This window comes from Empidonax traillii, unplaced genomic scaffold (genome assembly GCF_003031625.1).
Source record: "Empidonax traillii isolate 1590-97213 ecotype Southwest subspecies unplaced genomic scaffold, ASM303162v1 scaffold161:size1573837, whole genome shotgun sequence".
Taxonomy (NCBI): domain Eukaryota; kingdom Metazoa; phylum Chordata; class Aves; order Passeriformes; family Tyrannidae; genus Empidonax; species Empidonax traillii.
This window is the reverse complement of record NW_020955354.1, coordinates 671,511-687,325: the sequence shown is the minus strand read 5'-3', so window position 1 is coordinate 687,325 and position 15,815 is coordinate 671,511. Positions and strand designations below refer to the sequence as shown.

The 15,815-nt window shown below is 42.8% G+C and overlaps 1 protein-coding gene across 3 annotated transcripts in view; it reads right to left on the bottom strand.

Moving 5' to 3' along the window:
- MYLK (myosin light chain kinase) overlaps positions 1 to 13,397 on the bottom strand; it is a 202,467-nt gene extending 189,070 nt beyond the window's left edge. For 2 of the 3 annotated variants that reach the window (XM_027885106.1, XM_027885107.1), the window contains exon 1: positions 13,194 to 13,397. In XM_027885106.1, coding sequence (XP_027740907.1) covers positions 13,194 to 13,356 — 163 coding nt within the window. In that variant the 5' untranslated portion in view covers positions 13,357 to 13,397. Of the gene's footprint in view, positions 1 to 590; positions 664 to 13,193 lie in introns of all 3 variants that reach the window. The other variant, XM_027885108.1, reaches the window with a different exon arrangement.
- Between the last annotated feature and the right edge of the window lie 2,418 nt (positions 13,398 to 15,815).

Sequence of the window (15,815 nt, the reverse complement as noted above, 5' to 3'; positions counted from 1 at the left end):
GCTACAAACTTGCAAATGTAGCTAGTAATAGCTTCATGTCCAGTTTATAAGCACCTAAAAACCTTCGTGATCTGCAGATGAAATGCAACAGATATGGATAAGAAGTCAGAATTAATGTACAGTTATCAGAGGTTGATTCTTTTTTTGGAAGAAAATATTACTTTGACTTCCTTCTATTACATATTTTTGAGCTAATTAATCCAGCTGAACCAATAGAACTAATATTAATTTGCAAGTATAGGAAAAAAAACTATATTAGAGACTCACAGGGACTTAGGCTAAAAAAATTCACCCCCAAAAAATTCTCTAATGAGCTCCAGAAATTCTGCATGTGAAGTATGCAGTTTAAAGGTAAGAACCTAAATATTTAATAAGACCTAAATATTTTCATAGCAACATTTGCATTTCTAAGTGACATTTTCGTTGTTTTTCCCCACAGTGCATTAAGCTAAATCCAGACTAAGCCTGCATTCTCAGTAGTGCAAGTGCATTCACTCACAAGTTTTGTTTAGTGACCTCCTAAACTGATTTTAGTAAGAACAAGACAACTTTGCATTCAGATATGGAAACAGAAGATTCACCTTGCTTACCTTTTTTCAGTCCTTGGAGAAGTCCTTCCAAACTCCTTTCCTTCTGATACTTCCTTGTAAAGAGTTTTGAAACCTAGCGATGAAAGTGGTAAGAACTACATATTTGACCAAACCATTTGAAAGACATTCTAGTAGAGAGCCCTGCAAATAATTCAGATCAAGGAACGTATTGTACAGTTACAACAACATGAATTATTACAATGTTGAAATTATTGATACCTAAATATCAAACTAGTGAAGTCTGGCTGGAGTAGCTGCCTAAACACACCATTCCATTCACAAAGTAGAAAATTATACCTAGATAATAAGGAAAATCCTTCCAAAACCTGGCACTAAGAACAATACCGACAGAAGCCAAGAACTGCAAAAGATCCTGACAGCCACTGAAATTTCATTCGATAAGAAATCACTCAAGATTGGATTAGTCAGATACAGGACTGTAAGAAGTGCTCTGAATGGTGAAGCCCAGTTCCTCTCTGTGACAAGCAACTGTTTCACTTGACATAATTTCCCTTGCATGTATCACAGTGAAGTGATGAGGTCCAGGTTTTCCTCACAGATGTTATTTCAGTCAGCTTTGATGAGCTCTGCTCAATTTCACTTTCATTCTTTTTGCAGTGACTCTCAAAGTACACAATTCGACTTCATGATTTAGCTCATCATATGACGGGGCACTCCTGCAGCTCATCAGTAAAGTCATCACCCAGACACAGCATGTTCACTTCCAACAGCTTTCTGGTCCAGGAAGATATGTAGTAGGCTTGAATCCAAGTCTTTCAAGAACAAAGCACAGACACATAGCTAGATTTGAAGTAAGATTGGTCCAGCATTCACTGGTTAAGGAAAGGCTCAAACAGACAAGCTCTGCAAATTTAGGTGTATCTATTTACAGAGTGCAAGGACAGCTATAACAGGGGACAGGATGTGCCTCAGTAAAAACAAAACAAAAGCAACCCAAACAAAACCCCAACAAACACTCCAATCCTGTGCTCCCAGTAGAAAGAATGTATATAACTTTAGTGATACAGGGCAAAGAAAACACAGTACTAGGGTTATTCACCTGTCCAGGTTTTATTACTTAGCATTAGCTTCAATTAGCTAAGTAATATTAATCAACAATAACTTGTTTGCGTATCTTGTTTCAGTGCTGGCTTGCATCTGTAAAACCAGCCCTTTTAAGTGCACCTATAGAGAGTAAACATCTGTACTACTCCTGTAACTGCATGCAAGTGCTTTATGGAATAAGGACAATCTTCCAGTAACAGCACAGAATTAAGTATAAACACGCTTCAGCTCTTGTAAACATGTGCACAGAGACCTCTCATGTAACCACAGAATATTCTCCTTCAGGTTTTTTTTTCCATGTCTGTAAAACCGGAAAAGCAAGGCTACGTTCCTCTCAGATGTTTCAAGTGCATAGGTTTTGAGTTTTATACATAATCCAGCCCAGGATTTCAGGAGTGCAAAGTTTTAATCATCACTGCACATAGGTAATAACAAGGTAATAACACATCCAGCTCCATTAGCACCCAGAATGGCTTCATGCCCAGCTTGTGCCCCTCAGTTTTAAGAGGTGGCTTCCACAGAGTGTTACAATAGTAACAGCTGCTGTGTGCCAACACCACACGGGGATGTTTAGGAATATTCAGTATTAGCCCCTAGAAGAAAAAAAAGGATGATATAAAGCCAAACATTTTTCAAGATATAGAGTTCTCCAGTGGAAAAGAAACTTTTAAGTGCAGGGTACCACCTAAAACAGAGAAAACTAGGAAGGCTACTTGTTAGGAAACACAAAGAACAGCACTGATATAAGGGTCACCAAACAAACCCAGTGTATAGTTATTTAATTTTAAGAAAGAGAAAGATGTAAGGATGTGCCATTAAAGAAAGGGGATGCTAACAGAGAGCAGTTCAAAAAGCAGGAAGCCTCAGGGAGACTTAGGAGAGTATTGCAGGGCATAGGTCACCCCTTAGAAAATGGATTGCTTAAGTAAAGACAGGGAAACCCATAAAACATGGTAAGTAAAACATAAGCAGGAAATTAAGAGGGCTAAAAGATGATCCAAAAATTGCCTGCAAACAAAGAGCACTGTGCTAGTAAACAGCTCTTGAAATACATCAAGGACAGGAAGCCAGCTAGGAAAGCAGTCCAGCTGCTGGATGACAGAGGTGTAACAGGGAGAGAGAGATGGGGATAATGCAGTTGTAGAAGAGAAGCTCAATGAATTCGTTCCATCAGTCTTTACTGCTGAAATCTTTGGGGAGTTTTCCACATCTATTGCACCCTTTGTTGTAAATCTGGCAGAGGAGCCAGACCAATCTGAAGTAAAATCAGGAAATACCAGACGAAACAAGGAAACTAGATGTTAATAAATCACTGGGACAGAACAATGTTCACACAAGTTCTGAAGAAATTCAAATATGAATTTAAGAACCACTAGCCAAGGTGTGTAAGCCAGAGCTATGCTGGCTCTGGCCAGTACTTGAGGACTTGCAAATCCTGCCTGCACAACTCTCAGCTATGGGAAGGGTTGTGTAGGAGAACCTGGAAACCACACTCTGGCAAGTTCAACTTCATTCACAGTAATGAATGCAGAACATAAGAGAGTGCAAACATTAGAAATAATAAGAAAGGAAAGGATGGAGCTTAACAGGCTTCTTAAGATGGAGTGGAATCAGCAGTGCAATTCCTGGGATCACCCCTGGGACTGGTGTTACTCAGCATGTCCATCAATCAATGACAAAACTATCGGATTGGGGAAAAAAAAGTTGGCAGATACGTGTTAGTGTAGTAATTCCTCAAGGCAATATCAATTCTAACTATTCCTACTCAGAAGCTGGAACCATCCCTGACAGTTCTCCTAAATTCTTGGTTCAATGTTCAATAGCAGTCAGGAAAGCCAGAAACATCATCAGAATCTTTGAAAAGAGAACATTTCTTAGGCATTTCTGCAACTTTACACAACCTGAGCACTCCCATAGCTTGAGTATTATGATTTGCTCTCCACATACCAAGAAGGACACAGCAAGTTGACAAAAAGGGCAGATAAATGGAAACGGAGTGGACATACTAAAAAGGCTCTGACTCTTCAGTCTGGAGAGAAGGTTGAGGGTGGATATGACCAGATATAATTAAAAACCCCATGAGCTGTTAAATGCAGAACTCTTACAAAACCAGGACAAGGCAGTACTCACTGCAACAAGCAATCAGCTCATTTAAATAGAAACCACTTGTTTGCCCAGGAGGTTACAAGCTTCTGGAACTTGCTGTCACGCAAGGCTGTGAAGTCAAAAGGATGTCCATGGGTTCAAAAAGGGATTAAACAAACTCTGGACAACAAGGTCCATAAATAGACACTTAAAGGACTAAACAGGTACACATCCTCTAATATCCTTAACACAAGAGCTGTGGAAACTGGAGAGGTAGGGAGCGAAGTGGATCTCAAAAAACAGCTGTTGAAGGTTCTCCTGTTAACTCATCACCATATCAGGCTGACTGGAACTCTACGTCAGGTCTAATGTTATTCGGTTTTTAGATAGGCTACAGCATTCCCACACATTACACCACTTCCTGAGGATAAGCAATGACCCCAGCAAAGGAGCAAGGTGATAGAATACAAACATTCATTACCTCTCATGGCAGGGGTGAGAGTGGGACAAGGACAGATACAAACAGCAAAGAATAGGAAATAAAACAGTTTAGACCAGTTATAGACGCCAGAACTTTTCTTATAACATCCTTCCCCCTGAAAGCACCTTTAACATCTGTACACACGGTACAGACATCCATAAGTAGTTATTTTACCCACACAATTTAATTTTTAATTCACCAAAGTTTCACTTGAGAAGCATTTTTTAAAATGAACACCATCTTTGAAGACAGTAAGTTATTTATAGTTTAAAAAAAATGTAATCAGCAAAGTTGTATTTCCTGTCTTCTAAGTGAAATATAAGCTTCAACAGAAGGAAAAAAACTCACAAGAAATGCAATTACAGAAAGTTTGTTTTCAAGACAATAAATCCTTTGTTTGAGATTCAGTTTAGTTCATCAACTTGTTACTCTTAGCTTTAAAAAATAATTTTTGTTTGGTTCTTCAGGAAAAAAATTCTATGCCACACAGATAAAACATTAACAAAGTTTGACAAAGTTCCCTTATTCCCGTCCTTGACACAGTCCATCTCGAAACCTTACACTTGTAATAAAAGCAGCTAGAATGGAAATAGCACTGGAAAGCTATATAGTGAATTCTGTTCACCACAGAAAACCTGACAGGCATGAACAGACATAAAACATCACACATTTCCCTCCTTCTCTTTAATTTAGTGAGGAGTAGGCCTATTTCTGCAATTTCCCGCTGCAATATCCATATCCATACATTGCCAATGTAATATGCAGGCGCCTGTCACCCACACGGGACCCTGCACAGCTCATGCACTGATGAACCATCACAGCAAGTTCAGAGAGGGTTACCTCAGTCAAGCAAAGTACAGTATAATATAAACCCAATATAACATCAAGTACTAAAACTTTTTTACACAGTTTTGTTTGCTTTTACCCCCTGAGACAAAGCAAAAAAAGTGGCAAAGCGTTTGCAGTTAGAAGATACTACATGAAGTTTAAAGCCAATATCATGCATGTGGGGAACGGAGAAAGGTCCACACTATTTTACCTGGAGAATGATTACTGAATGATTACTGGCCATCTCTGAATGTGCTTGCTGGTGAGATGCAATACCAGTAGTTGACTTTTTTTAACCTTATTTTCTGGCTGTCACTATGGTCCTGTCAGGAACAGATCCCCCACTTCTGCTCAGGCTAACCAGGATAACCCCAGCATCCATAGCTGTAGCTTGGAAATACCTTGGAAAAGGAATAGAACTGAGTTCCATATCAGATAAGAACTGAGTTCCATATCAGATAAGAACTGAGTTCCATATCAGATAAGTAACAGATTGGATGAAAACTAAGTACTTTACTAGTCAACTGAGATGAACTCAATAAAGGCACACTTCCATGTAAAATGAAGGAACAGCACTTCTACTCACTGAGTTTAGAAGCATTTGAGGAAAACCCAGATCAAACAGCCTGCACAGCACTGCTCCTGCCTTGGCACCCACCCCTCAGGATGGGGGGATTCCCTCACGGGTACTGACTGCCATCCCACAGCCACTCCTTTGGGCACATCCCTCACGTAACGTATCGGGAAATGGCGTGAGGGACAAGTGGCACAGGGGCCCTTGAGCCACCCCAAGCCAATCCCAGATGGTTTCCACCAGCTCTGGCACCAGGAGAGTCCAAGTGGGAAAAATTGCTACACACCAGAGCCTGTCATGGTGAGCCAAAAAGCTCATCAGCCGGAGAACACCCGGATAGCAGAAGTCAGGGAAAGAAAATGGCGGCTCCCGAGGGCTGGAGACACCGAGCGGGGGCACATTCTGAGGGACAGGAGCCCTCAGGGCTGCTGCTGTCTGTGACCCACACTGAGTGCACAGCAAGAGGGAACCACAGAGGAAAGGACTAAGTAAATATTTCTGTAAACGAGTTCATACTTGTTTGTGGTAGTCTCATTCTCCAGTATCCAACTCGAGGCTGCTTTCCCGGCCACGCAGAGGTGGCTCGCACAGCCTCTCCTGCCAGGGCACCCCACACTGCCATGGCACATCCCTGAGCGGGGCTGAGGGAGCACAGAATGCACACCCTGCCATACCTAGGAATGCTGAAGCTCAGACTTCACGAATCCTCTTCCATTCAAATGTGTCACTCCACTCACAAGCACGGGCACTTTCACAGCAACGTGGAAAATCGCTGTGCTGCAAACGGACAGGAAAATGAGTAGCAAGAAGAAAGGCAAGTGTAGAAGAAAACGAGACAAACCTTCTTTCACCACTCCCCTGTCTGTGAGAAGGATGCACCCAGACATGCACAGATTTACAAGCCAAGGTCTCTTCCTAAAAAAACCTGCGTGATACATGCTCAGATATTTGCTTGCCTCTTATATGAGTTCAATCAGCACTAAACGCCTCCAGCTGGTTTCAAGTTACAGCCAGGGGAAGTAGACCTATGAAATTCCTCACAGCCACCCAAACCATCACTCTTGTATTTTTTTTCCATGTGGGGTCATCACACCCCCTCTGGAAAGCTTAGAGGTATGATGCCACTGCAGGCATCTTCAGAGAGAGCCTGACAATGGTGTATTATGAGGCTTGTTGTAACATCTTTTCAATATTCTTAAGGTCCAGTGGTTTAGAGAAGAGGGTCTTTTGTGTCTCCTGTCAGTTCCAGGAAGCTCCTGTCACTGGCATGGAGACTGCATATGGAAAAGGGCTGCTAAATAGACCATTTAAAAGAATATAGGCCCAGTTTCGCTCCCACATCACTGAAAACCATGAATGCTGCAACTCTGTCGAGGTCAGAGGAACTGCACTGCTGTGGTGCTGGGGGTGAGACACCCATATATCAGCTGTTAAATTTCAAAGCCAGGACTCCCTCTGCGATGGTCTCAGGCTCTGTCCAAGATACACCCTCTGAGGTCACCACAGCCACAATGTCAGCACTAAAACAGCAGCAGAGGCAGATCCCACCAAGCTAACCCACTACAGCACTGCTGTAAATTTACGCTGCACAAAACAGAAAAGGCTTCTCACATCCAAAACCAGGCTGGACTTCAACAAGTGATGTGCAATCAGTCACACTCTCAGACATGAAGCACTGACTTAAGACCTTCCTCTTCTTCCACCAAAGGAAAGCTATGATCCTAAAAGATCTGAGGTAAATAACCTGAGTAAAACCACCCATTCTTGACAAGTTCCTCTTTCCTGTGTATTTGAAACACAGCCTGCTTACTGCTTCTGATTTTTAACTTTCCTTTTGATACAGTCAAGACCATAGGAACATACAATGGTTTCCTGACCTAGTCTTTGACAGTGCTTCTTACAGAACATGCCTTTTACACTTTTTTTTTTACCCAGTCAAACTGTTAATTCTTGCCAAGGGGAGATGGTCAATGTTTTGTCCTTTTTCTTTTAAATACATAACATATATGAATGAAAAAAACCTTTAATATTTAACAAACTGCATACACCATTTAAAAAAAAAAATGGAATTATATATCTATTACATTAAGCAACAAACAACTTCATAATAATTAACATTGCCAAAAATATGATTAGACGACTATACTATAATGGGGTATTAAAGCAGGCATCCTTATTATTTGCACTGCACAATTATACAATAAATGAAATTGTACCTGTCACCCAGTAGACATGGAAAATCTCATATCCGTATTTCACCTTGTTTATCTATTGCTTTGCACCATAAGTATTCATGAGTTTATAGAATTTAGAGTAAACAAATTCACCTTGAAATCAAATGCAACATTGTCCTGATAGGAACAGAGAGCTGGGAGCTCTAGTTCCTCTGACCCATGTTGACTGCAAAATGCAACTCTTTGGAGGCCTTGGCAGCAAACAGGAAACTTGCAGTACTTCCAGGCAGATAAGAAAAGCTAACTCAAAAAACAGGGATCCTTTCATTATTTGAAACATCTCAGAGAGTGTTTGGACCACTGTGTCTCTCCAGCCACTCAAATCCTCCTTGTAAGAGTATTTGCAATTCAGTTCTTGGTCTCCTCGTGACTCGCTCATCCTTTAACATTTTGCTGAGGTTAACAATCAGGATAGTGATTTTTGCTACTTAGCAGTGGTTCCCACTGAAAGCTGGATTACACTGGTTTAAAGAGTATATAAAAGGTCTCAGGATGGAACTACAGCCTTGGTGATCAGATTATCCTTCACTACACAGTTCCAGTGTCCTTCTGGGCACATTTTTCTGTTCAGGTATCATCCTGCCACTCTGCAACTACATCAAATCACAAGACTGCTGAAGAATAACAGAAAAAAGCAGTAAAAAGACAACTCAGAATAACGATCTTAGCCTGTTGTGCAATAATTAGAAATAAACTGCCATGGGTGTGTAAAACAGCACATGCCATCATTCACTTTCCTCAGCCAGGATATCTCTGGACTCTGAGAAATTTATCACATTTCACAAGAAGCAGCAGTAAGCGATGCACATGACTGGCAAGTAGAGCCAGTCATTTCCTCTCCCACAGGTTGTATCTTCTACTTTCACTTTTAATGATGAAGAAAAGTGAAAACATCCCTCTGTACCCCTGTGGCACATCAGCTGCATCACAAGCCCTAAAAATGCCTTTGGTACCAAGGAACCCATGCCTATGAAACAGCACTTCAATCTGAATAATTAATATGCCATCAGCTGACCCTGTTTTTGGCAAGTGAGTGAATTTAATCCAATTACAGCAGAGGTGATGAGGTCAAGCTGACTCCTGGTAAAGAATCACCAGCCAGACTGTCCTCAAAACAGAAGACACTGCAGCTTGCTCGACTTCTTCAGAGAGCAGACACGCTGTGATGAAGTTTAGCAATGCTCAGACTTGTTATAACAAAGGTAAGTGCCAAGAAACTGCTTTGTGCCAGCAAGCAGAAGAGGAAAGGGATTCAGCAAGAACACCCTTTGCAAAGCACACTGTAATCCTAAGCACTTAATTGCCTTTGGCAAGAGCTGCATCCCGTTGCTCTCTCAGAAGTCGTTTTATCTGCAACTTGATGCTCACAGCTCCAGGGATGAATGGAGTGGGGGAGGAGAAGAAACTGAGGGAACCAGTAAGAGAACTACAGTTACCAGTCTGTCTTCACTGAACTACCAAAGAAAAATATAGAAAATATTGGTGCCTGCAAGGCCTGATCTGCACATGCAGTGACTCTGGAGAGCTCTCATAGCAGCAAATGAAACTGTCCTTCATCCAGACCCTTTGAATTGCCTACAGAGGCAGGGAAATTTGTTGTAGAGTTAGACACCTGTATTTGTACTTCAGTACTTATGTAGGACCAGCCTCACTTCAGACATTCTGACTGAACCCATATAGGTCAGCGTAAATTTGAAGGCATAACCTTCAAAGTTTACTTCTTTACCGTGCTTATAATGCAGCATTCACAAATATTTTACAATACGTTAACCTCAACTCATTGTTGCCACATAAATGGAAGACTCAAAGGTAAATAATGCACCAAGCCTCTTTAATTAAATAAGGAGTCTGGGGGAGGAGTTTCTGCAGACCCTTTTAAATCTTAAAGCCTGCCAACTGGATGAACAAAAGGTAGATTAGGCTCACATGATAAATCCCAGCAAACCTGAAAAGCCTTTGTTAATAAGTCACTAAGGGAATTTTTTCCCCCCTAGAATTTCTGCTCACCAGAAGTGGGAGTTAGGATTATTTGAGCGAGTTTGGTTTCCAGAAGCATTAAATGGGTATATGCCTCATGGAGCTCTAATCTCCTCATTTCTATAGAGCTCAATTCTCCTTTCATTCCTACTAAAGCAGAACCAGTTATTCCCAGCTTTTATACAGGGAGCAGCTGCTGAAACTCCAGAGGCAAAAAATGTTTATTAAATTAGTCAATATGCCCACAAAAACTAAACTGGAATCCTATATCAGCTTTAATAGCAACAACAGTAGTACAAATGTATTTTCATTTCATTTCTTTCATGTAGCAGGTTGCTAATGAACCTTTTAAGTTTCCATTCATAAGTTAGTGTTCAGTAGCTTGTTCAAAGAGCCAAACAACATGTTAGTCTGGCAATTAGTATATTCTTCTGTTTGTAGAGACACTTAATGAAGACATTATTAGAGACAGACCTTGCTGCAGCACGTTTAACAGACCCTGTACAAAAGACCCAGATTTTAGCAAAACCTACACTGTAATCACAGACAACGTTAAAAGCTGTGCTAAATTTAAAAAAATCCCCCAGAGTCCATCCTACCTGAATCCATCTGGCTTCACCAATGAAGCCTTTTCAGCACTATGGATTAATCATATCTTCTCTGCATGCAGTGCTGAAATCCAAACAACATATGTAGTCCTAGTGTACATCACAGAAGCATTTCCATCAGCGGAGGGGATGGAGGCAGCTGCACAGGGTTTGCTAGGATGCTGTCTGGCACAATGGATGCCCCTGAAAAAGCTTAAATAGCCTACTGCAACAGATGCAGCAACGTGCTTCTTGAGCAATGAGAGAAAGGACACCTACCTTCCAGAGGGAGGTTAAAAAAAGAGTCATTTACCATCAAAGAGAGAAGGGTGTATTAACCAGCCAATGGGAACAAATAAATTACCTTCATTACCTCCTAAATCATACCTGTGGAACAAAGTTTGGAAAAGCTGTTGAGTACAGCTCTAAACACAGCAAAAGCAAACAACCACAGCATGTTTTATTACGAACTTGACAAGTTTATGAAGGAGAGGAGATGAGTCTGCCCACAAAACCAGGATCACTTCCAGCCCATGTTCAGACCTGAACTCAAACTAGCTAGAAGAGTCCAGCAACCACAGACTGTGGCTACAGTTCTCCAGAGTCTAACCAAAAACTTCAGCCATCTCCTTATATGGCTTGCAAATGGCTTCTGAGCACATTTTCTGGATTCATACATCCACAACTTTAGGCACAGCATTTGGAGCTGTTCTGAACTCTATTTACATCTGCATTTTGTTTTAGGAGGGCTCTGAAAGTAATTTGTAGCTGTTGGTTTATAGCCTTTCTAAATACAGTGTATTTGGCCTGCGTAAGGATATTGGTATGGATCTTGATTGACTGTAAAAATCAGATCATCGCCCACAGGAAGTCCTAATGAACTTAAAGGAGGAGCCAGGGAGAACACAAAACAGATCAAAATCTGGTGAAAAATTATGCATCTCTTACATTTAACTTAAGCCAATGGCAATATGTAATCCCTGCTTATTTCAGACTTTATAAATTCTCTTTCAGCATCATACAAGCAAACCAACAGAACTTCACTGAATTATTTCCTTCATCCTCCTTTGTACCATGCAGCAAAGCAACTAAAACTATGGAGAGATGCTTGCAACAGCAAAGTATCAGATTTCTAACTTGCTTTGCAGTAGACCTATTAAGATTTCCCTACAAGACCAATAAAAATTGGGTCAGTGATATTAACTAGTGTGAGCCTCCCGCACTCATATAAAATCCTAACTGTGATGTTTATTAAACCAGGCACTTTCTGCTCATGCTTATCTAAAAAGGTTAAATGCCATGAACGTAATGCACACCAGAACAGGACATTCTGCCTATCATTCTAGTGACTGGTCCTCTGGAAGCAAACATTCACCTGCTAAAACAAAGTCACTCCAGTTACTTTAGAAGTTAGAGCACTTGTCCTCTAGCATTAGAATGTAAAGTATTAAGGATGAGTGTAACAGTGTATCATGAAAATGTGTCATCACAAGCACTCTGCTACAAACTACAATGCACACAGTGACCCGCTACAGAAGAACAGTATCATCTGAGGAAGCAGAAAGTACTTTAGATACATGCTAGATGAAAATTAACTATTCAGCTATTAGTAAACATAGTTCTGGTTTAAAAGCAGAAGGCTCCTAAAACGTGCTCTTAGAGCCTAGTTCCAGGAACATCTCAGCACACAAAGTTGCACAGGAAGACACATATCATATCTGGCAAATAATAACACAAGTCATTAGCAAACTAAATAAAATAAAGATGTGTGCAGGAAGTAGGGGGAGGTAGACAGTAGTTCTGTTAGGGATTTAAAATACAAGAGGAATTACTACTTTCATTACAGCTCCACTGACAGAAATGGCTTTCCAGCACTCCACAAAGAGGTAGCATAACTTTGTAGTCTCAGTAGGAACACACCTTCTGCATGTCATGCAGTTCCATCCTCACTCCCCATAGGGTTCAATGCTTGGAATCCTCTCGAAAGGAGGGTGTGTGGAATCAGGTGTTTGCATTTATCCTCTCAGCCATTCCCTTTGTAGAGAACATAATTTAACCTTCAAAACACTTGTGATTCTGCTTCCTGGCTGTGGGAGAAGTATTCCTATAGATTTACTCTGCAGAAGACAAGACTGGGGCTAAAAAGTATCTTTAAACCATAGAAGGAGGGAAGGATTCTCTGTCTTTCCATCCCTGGTCTCCAGCCCCTGCTGGTCTGCCGTGCCACTCCCTTCCAGGCTGAGTGCAGGGAGCAGTGCCAGGCCAGAGTCCAGATGTGCGCACACAGAGAAGAGGATTAAAAAGCAAAGAATCCCCGAAAGCATATTGCTCCATAGCGTGAAGGCAGCATGAAGACAAGTCACTCTCCCCCCTCTGCCAAGTTAATAATTCTAAATACTCATCTCCTTTCCCCCATCCTTCTGCAGTGTGTGACACCAGGATTTACTCTTCTCTCAGACACTAAGCATGTTGTGCAACATGGTACAAATTACTTTGAGAACAGCAGAAGTTAAAAACAAACAAACAAACAAACCTGACACAGAATTTAGTCTGCAACATTAAAGATGTGCATGTGCATTGAAGGAACATTCCTGCATATGCCTCCACATAGGCACCTTTGTATTTGAAAGGCTGAGGAGTCCAAAAGAGAGCCAGAGAGATTATCCTTACAACCGAATTTTTAAAGCTTTTTCTTAAAAATCCTTTGCTACTTGCCAGCAGAGAACAATAAAACTTTAACGAATCATACATAAAAGATGACAAAGTACTTACTACCAGGTTTGCTTGCTCTCGGATCAATGCACTCCGGGAGAGGAGCCGTAGGTGAGCCTTCCTCCGTGCAGGAGCCCAGCTGACGCTCTCGCAGGGGCCGGGACGGGAGCTGGGCTGAGCCACCCACAGAAATCCCGCGGCTCCGGTGCTCCAAGCCCGGCATGTGCCCGCAGCCCGCGCCGCTGGGCTGGCCCGCTGCAGCGCCGCTACCTCGTCCCTCCGGAGCAGCAGGTTTCCCTCCTCCTCCTTCCCCGCCTACTTCACCTCCCCCTGCGGAGGATGCCCCGGTACCCCCCACCCGCGCCCGCCCACGGGCTTCCCCCGCGTCCCGGGGCGCAGCCGGCAGGGAGAGCCCCGCGGCCACCGATCCGCCCGCCCGCCGAGCTCCACAGCCCCGGACCGCCGCTCGGAGCCCACCTGCTCTGCTCGGCTGGACTGGGCTCAGCTGAGCCGGTCGCGGCTGCTTCGCTCAGTCCGGGAGCGGGGGGAGCGCGGAGCCCGCGGGGGAAGCGGTGCCCGGCGGCGATACCGACTGCGGTCGGCGAGGCTGCCCTGAACTCCTTCCCTGCGGAGCCTCGTTCGGCAGCTGCCGGGGGTCCGGGGGAACAAGCGGAGGGAGGGGCACGCCCAGCTCTGCCCAGCCCAGCCCTTCCCAGCACCTGTGGAGCGCAGCTCGCCCACGACAGGCGGCTGTGTATGGGGGTGTATGAGGAGGGTGTAGGGGTGCGAACGGGTGCTGTAGGTGTCGGGGTTATAGACCGTGTATGTATGGGGTGCATGAATGGGGAAGCACTGAGGAGTGCTTATGGGCTGGCATGGGACGTGAATGAAACACACATGGGATATGTACGTGTGTTCTGGGGTGAGTGCACAGCCTGCGTTTAGGGGGAGTGCACAGAGGACGTATTGTATGGGAAGGTCTGCATAGGACTTGGATAGGATGTCTGAGGGGTGTGTATGGGGAGTATAGAGGTCTGTGTGGAGCTGCAGCCCAGCCATGCACTGCCCCAGTGCCACCAATGGGACACTCTGTCAGACACACAGGGGCCTCGGGGATCCCCCTTCCTCCCCCCACACACACACCCCCCCAGCCTGGCTAGGGCCCATGCACTGGCACATCTGCCTAGGGATGTCCAAATCTGGGACAGGGGATTTAGTTTAATAAACCATTTACAGTTAATTGTGTTAAGTGCTAAAGTAGTGTAGAAGGAAGAGCAAATTGAATCCTCTTCAACAGTAAGGCCTTAGAACTGCTGTTTTATAATGTGGAGCTGGAGTCCCTGAAGGGGAGGGGTAGGGAAATCAGGTACATTGCAAAATTAAAGTCTTTCTACTCCTGTATTTATTTTTTTTTATTTGCACATTTTAAAAAAAAAACAATCAAGCACTTATCTGAAATTAATTTTTAGCCAGATCATAGGCATATATGGAGACAGACATAAAAGATTAAAGATGTACAAAAAGCCCAGGTTCTATGGATAAAGCCTTCTTTTCTGTTCTCTTGCATTGTTCTGTGCTGTGGTCAGATTACTGCCAGGTACCTTTAAATGTGGTTCTGAACTGCTACAGAAAAAGGAAAGCAAAAGATGCAGAGCACTTGCCTCCTCACCAGGCTCTAAGATACCTCTGGGATGGTATAGCAAACCACAGTCCAGGTTACAATTCTTTCTCTCCCCTTCAGTTTCCTCTCAACAACCATCAACCCAGAAAAATGTGGCCAAGGTAAGCAAGTCACAGCAGAGATGTGCTTCACTGCAGCGATCTCAGGAGTTTCATATTTGCAGAGACCTCAATGTTTTTGTTTTGATTCTGAGGTGAATTTTTCTGCCATTGCTGGAGCATGTGTCCTGCTACCTGAGTAGGCTGTATAAGGAGGCAGTGCTTGCTTTTTCTGGTACATCATTCCAGGCACCTGAGCACAGACTTCTACAAAGGACAAGAGCAGTTACCTGTATGAGTCCATGAAAAGCTGTAGCCATCACTTTTGACTCTTTCAGGCGCAGTACAGAGTGAGTGAACTGGGAGGAACTGCTGCTGCCTCTTCAAGAGAAGGCACTGATAGCTTTCTTATTCCTAATTTCTTTAGATTCACCCTGTTAAACCTCTCTCTTCAGATTTTCTTTTCTATGAAGTCACAACAGAGTTTCAAGAATATCTGTAAAGCAAAGTAAACCTGGGAGTTGGTACAAATAAATTTTAAAGACTGACATTGGTCAGTTTAATTCACAGGTAAACTGGAGCCAGGAAACACTATTCATAGTACTATCATTCAGTTGTACACACATACTGTGCTAATTACACTCAGACAAACTGTTACATTTTTTTTCTGTGGTTGTGGCATATTCTGGATTGCCAGATGTTTTCTTTTTCAGTCAAAACCAAATGGACATACATCCCTGATCTTTGCCGAATTGTGTGACTACAGTTGATTTCAAATGGCAGTGCACAGAATTCCACAGCTACATTCCCACTGGCACATGAGCTGTTAAAAGAAAGATACTTGTTGTATGATCGTTTTCCTTCTGCAGATGAACATTTATTTGGCATTAGAATACAGAAAGAACATGAAAACCCAAGAGCTATGCAGAGCCTGGCACAAGCTTGCTTTGATCTTCTCCATGG